This window comes from Aplysia californica, unplaced genomic scaffold (genome assembly GCF_000002075.1).
Source record: "Aplysia californica isolate F4 #8 unplaced genomic scaffold, AplCal3.0 scaffold01984, whole genome shotgun sequence".
NCBI classification, from domain to species: Eukaryota; Metazoa; Mollusca; class Gastropoda; order Aplysiida; family Aplysiidae; genus Aplysia; species Aplysia californica.
The window spans coordinates 11,934-15,776 of record NW_004799254.1 but is presented as its reverse complement, the minus strand read 5'-3'; the positions used below and the strand labels follow the sequence as shown (position 1 = coordinate 15,776).

General features: G+C 42.5%; 1 protein-coding gene across 1 annotated transcript in view; it reads left to right on the top strand.

Annotated features, from left to right (window-relative positions):
* Window positions 1-387: 387 nt before the first annotated feature.
* LOC101849900 (arf-GAP with SH3 domain, ANK repeat and PH domain-containing protein 1) overlaps window positions 388-3,843 on the top strand; it is a gene marked incomplete at both ends in the record, with an annotated part of 14,315 nt that continues 10,859 nt past the window's right edge. The window contains 3 exon segments of the mRNA XM_005113332.2: window positions 388-473; window positions 808-967; window positions 1,766-1,792. Of these exon segments, the coding sequence (XP_005113389.2) occupies window positions 388-473; window positions 808-967; window positions 1,766-1,792 (273 nt within the window).

Sequence of the window (3,843 nt, the reverse complement as noted above, 5' to 3'; positions counted from 1 at the left end):
CCTCCCCCTCCTTCCCCTCCCCGCCACGCCACGCCACAAGCCAGTCATAAAGAAGAGAAGGGAATTCCGTTGACTTCATTGTGCAATGTCTGTGTCCGTCCTTTGACCTTGAGGTTTGCACTGGGTGGTTGGCAGGTGCTGTGGTCTTCTTTCCTATCAAACATCTCTCCTCCTTCTTTTTTCTGTTTGTTACTCTCTTATAACACCTCTATTCTTCGGCACTTGTATGACCTTATTGTGTTGCAAATGCGGTAAAACTCTTACTAAAAAACTCTCTTTCTCTCTCTCTCTCTCTCCCTCTCTGTCTCTCTCTCTCTCTCTCTCTCTCTCTCTCTCTCTCCCCCTCTCCCTCCCTGCTGTTAACAATTTATGACTTGTTGTTTTCAGTACCTGATCAAAGTCAACGAGATTCGAACCAAGAAAGGCTCAGACTTGCTGCAGTCGCTGGCGGAGTACTACCAGGTTCAGGCAAAGTAAGTGTTGTGGGTGGGTGGTTGGAGGGTGTCACTGGTAGGTCTTACTTCTTTACTTTCCCCTCTGTTGTTTCGGTCTGTGTGGGTGGTTGGAGAGTGTCACTAGATTTTAAAAATTTATTTGTGGATTGTTGGCGGGTGCTCTGGTGTGGTTTGCTCCTTCTCTCCTATCAAACATCTATCACACTTATCTCTCCTCCTTCTTTTTTGGTGTTTGTTACTCTCTTGTAACACTTCTAATCTTCGGCACTTATATGACCTTGTTGTGTTGCAAGAGCCTTAAAACTCTTACTAAAACTAAACATTTATCCCCCTCCCTCCCTCCCCTCCCCAGTTTTTTCCGCGACGGTCTGCGCACCATCCAGCACTTCCACGACTTTGTGGAGGAGCTGCTCAAACAGCTGCAGAAGATCCGACAGAGACAGGACGCGGAGAAACGACAGCTGGTGGAGCTGAGGGAGGCGTTGAAGAACTCCATGACTTCTTATAAAGAGGTAGGGAGGGAGGAAGGGAGGGAGGGAGGAAGGGAGGGAGGGAGAGAGAAACGACAGCTGGTGGAGGTTCGAATCCGGATAACGACTGAAATTTTTCTTCTCTAAGATTGTCTCCTTTCAACTCCTTTCCTGCTCTCTAGCATTGTTCTGTCATCTGTTTTCCTCTCCACTTTCTGTCCCCACCCCCACCTCCTTTGCCCCCTCCTCTGGGCTTCTGACTCTTTCTGCAGCCTTTCTACTGCTACTCCATGGCTCCTTCTTACTGCTATCTTTCAGCCGCACCCCTGATCTTCTGGTAGGAAAGATCTACACCTAGCCTTCTTGGACAAGTGCGAAAAATCATCTCGAAGAACCCATGTGCAAGTTGCGCACGTTAAAGATCCCTTGGTGGTCCAAAATCGCTTCAAAATTTCCTACCAACTAAAATGTTTAATGTGTCCCGTGCGCTCATATGACCTTATGCAGTTGCAAGCACAGTAAAACGCTTACCGCAAAAATACCAAAGAAAAACACCTTTCATCCTTATCTCTCTACTCCTCCTTTTGTTGGTACGTTACACTCTAGTAACCGCCTGTGGGTGGTTGGTGGGTGCTCTGGTGTGGTTTGCTCCTTCTTTCCTATCGAACATCTATCGTCCTTATCTGCGCTCCCTTCTTTTTTTGTGTTTGTTACTCTCTTGTAGCACCTCTTATCGTCGGCACTTATATGACCTTATTGTGTTGCAAATGCTGTAAAACTCTTACTTAAACGGAAAACTTTCTCTCCCCCCTCCCCCCCTCCCCCCTCATGCTGCTGCAGACTAACAGATTCTCTGGCTCAGGATGGGTACAGCATTCACATTTTTTCCTCTTCTGCATTTTGCCCTCACGTTACCGTTATTGTTTTGTGTTTTTTTTTGCAGTATGACTTCCGTTTTGGGCTTGTTTTTTTGTTTTGTTTTTGTTTTTGTTTTTATTTTGGTTATTGTTTTTGTTTATTTTGTAATCTGTATTGATGTATACCCCACTCACAGCGGCTGGATGATTTGATTGTGTGCTTCAAGATTCCTGTATGTCGATGTCGATGCAGTGGGCATGCAACCACCAAATACATATCTATATATATGTGTGTCACGCGCGACGCGGTCGAATCAGGCGCTCGTCCGTTATTGGGCATGTGGAGTTGTTGGTATCGTCATAAAGCCTGTTCATTTGTCTTGCTTTGTTGAAAAAATTACATATTACACATCTATCTGGAATAGGAGTCGAGACATTTGCTATTGACGGAGATGGTGTTGCTGGGTTTCGGAAGTAAAATTAGCGAGAAAATGGCCGACAAAGTTTGGGGACTACGAGTCCTTGGAAAATGCAAATTTACATCTTTTGTGCCTTTGATCAATGTTTTTCAGTAAAATCCACACTTGAATGTGTTTTTAAATGAACATTAAGGATGTTGAGCCTAAAAAAGATAAAATTCGGAAAAAATTACTCAACGTCCATAAAAAAATGCAGATTTTAACAATTTCGTTATTTTGACGAGCGCCTGATTTCACCACGCTGCCTCACGTTTGTTGTATTACTGGCGAGCTGGTAAATGTGGTTTCTTAGGAGACTGCTAAGAGTATCGTGGAAGGAAAAGAAATCAAATGAGGTAGTGCTTGATGAAGTCACGTGGGACGCTCACTGTTAAAAACAATCAGGAAACGACAAATGCAGTTTTTGGGACACCTGAATAGACATAAGGGTCTTGAACATCTAGCTCTCACTGGCAAAATTGAGGGCAAGCGAGGCTGGGGTGGGCCCAGCAGACCTTATGCAGTTGTGAGCGCCGTAAAACCTTACTAAAACTAACTAGGCCCAGAACAACATACTTAGGGAACCTAAACAAATGGGTAACAGGAAAAGATTAGGGAAACGTAGCTTTTTTGAGAGCATCCGAGCAAAGGAATGAATGGAGAACCATAATCGCCGATGTCTGTCGCTGATCTGGCACTGGATGATGACTGGCGAGCTAGTGAAATGTCCTAAGCCTAGAGAGCAACATTTGTCAGGAAAGGGCAAAAACTGTTTTATTATGAAACAACTACTGTACCTACTTTATGTATTCATTTTTCTTTTTTTTCAACATTTAATTTAGGATTTGAATTGCAAACAATATCACAGTTCTATTGTTTGAATAACTGAAAAGATTTAATCTTTCTTAAACTCTTAAAGTCGCCTAGAAACTGACCCTGTGGTCACCCCCCAAAAATCGGGCAAAGTTAGTCTGAAGAACAGGGATGGAAATTTTCCGTAAATTTAAGGAAATCCGTAATTTTTATTTGCTCCCTCCTTTTCCGTAAGTGGGACGTGACGTCCTACTTTCAGTTGTGAGTCATTTTACTATGTGGACTAATCTACAAATGAATAAGTGTAATTGTCCAATTCTGTATAGCCCGCGAAAAGTTCCGTAAATTTTGGACTGATCAGCTTCCATCTCTGGGAGAAAATGTGGGAGCTTGAGGAAGGTCTCGGATAATTCCAATGTGGTTTTGTCATAAAAGATCTACTTTAAAAACATAAAAAATTCAGATATTTGCATGCAAGTTTCTAGTCCAATGGGGATGACGGCGAAGATAAGAATAATAATAATAATAATAATAAATAGCATTTATACTGCGCATTTCCATTTTCTAAATGATGCTTAATGCGCATTACAACGAAAAAGACATCACTTTTTAAAAATTAATGGACATGCGTGTACGTAAAACAAAATATGATGATGATAAGGATGATGATGAAGATGATGATGACGATGATGATGATGATGATGAAGATGATGATGATGGTAATGCTGTGTGTGTTGTTTTTGCAAGGAATGTTGTCTGTTGCTTCAGTAGTACTCGGTGGTTCTGTTGC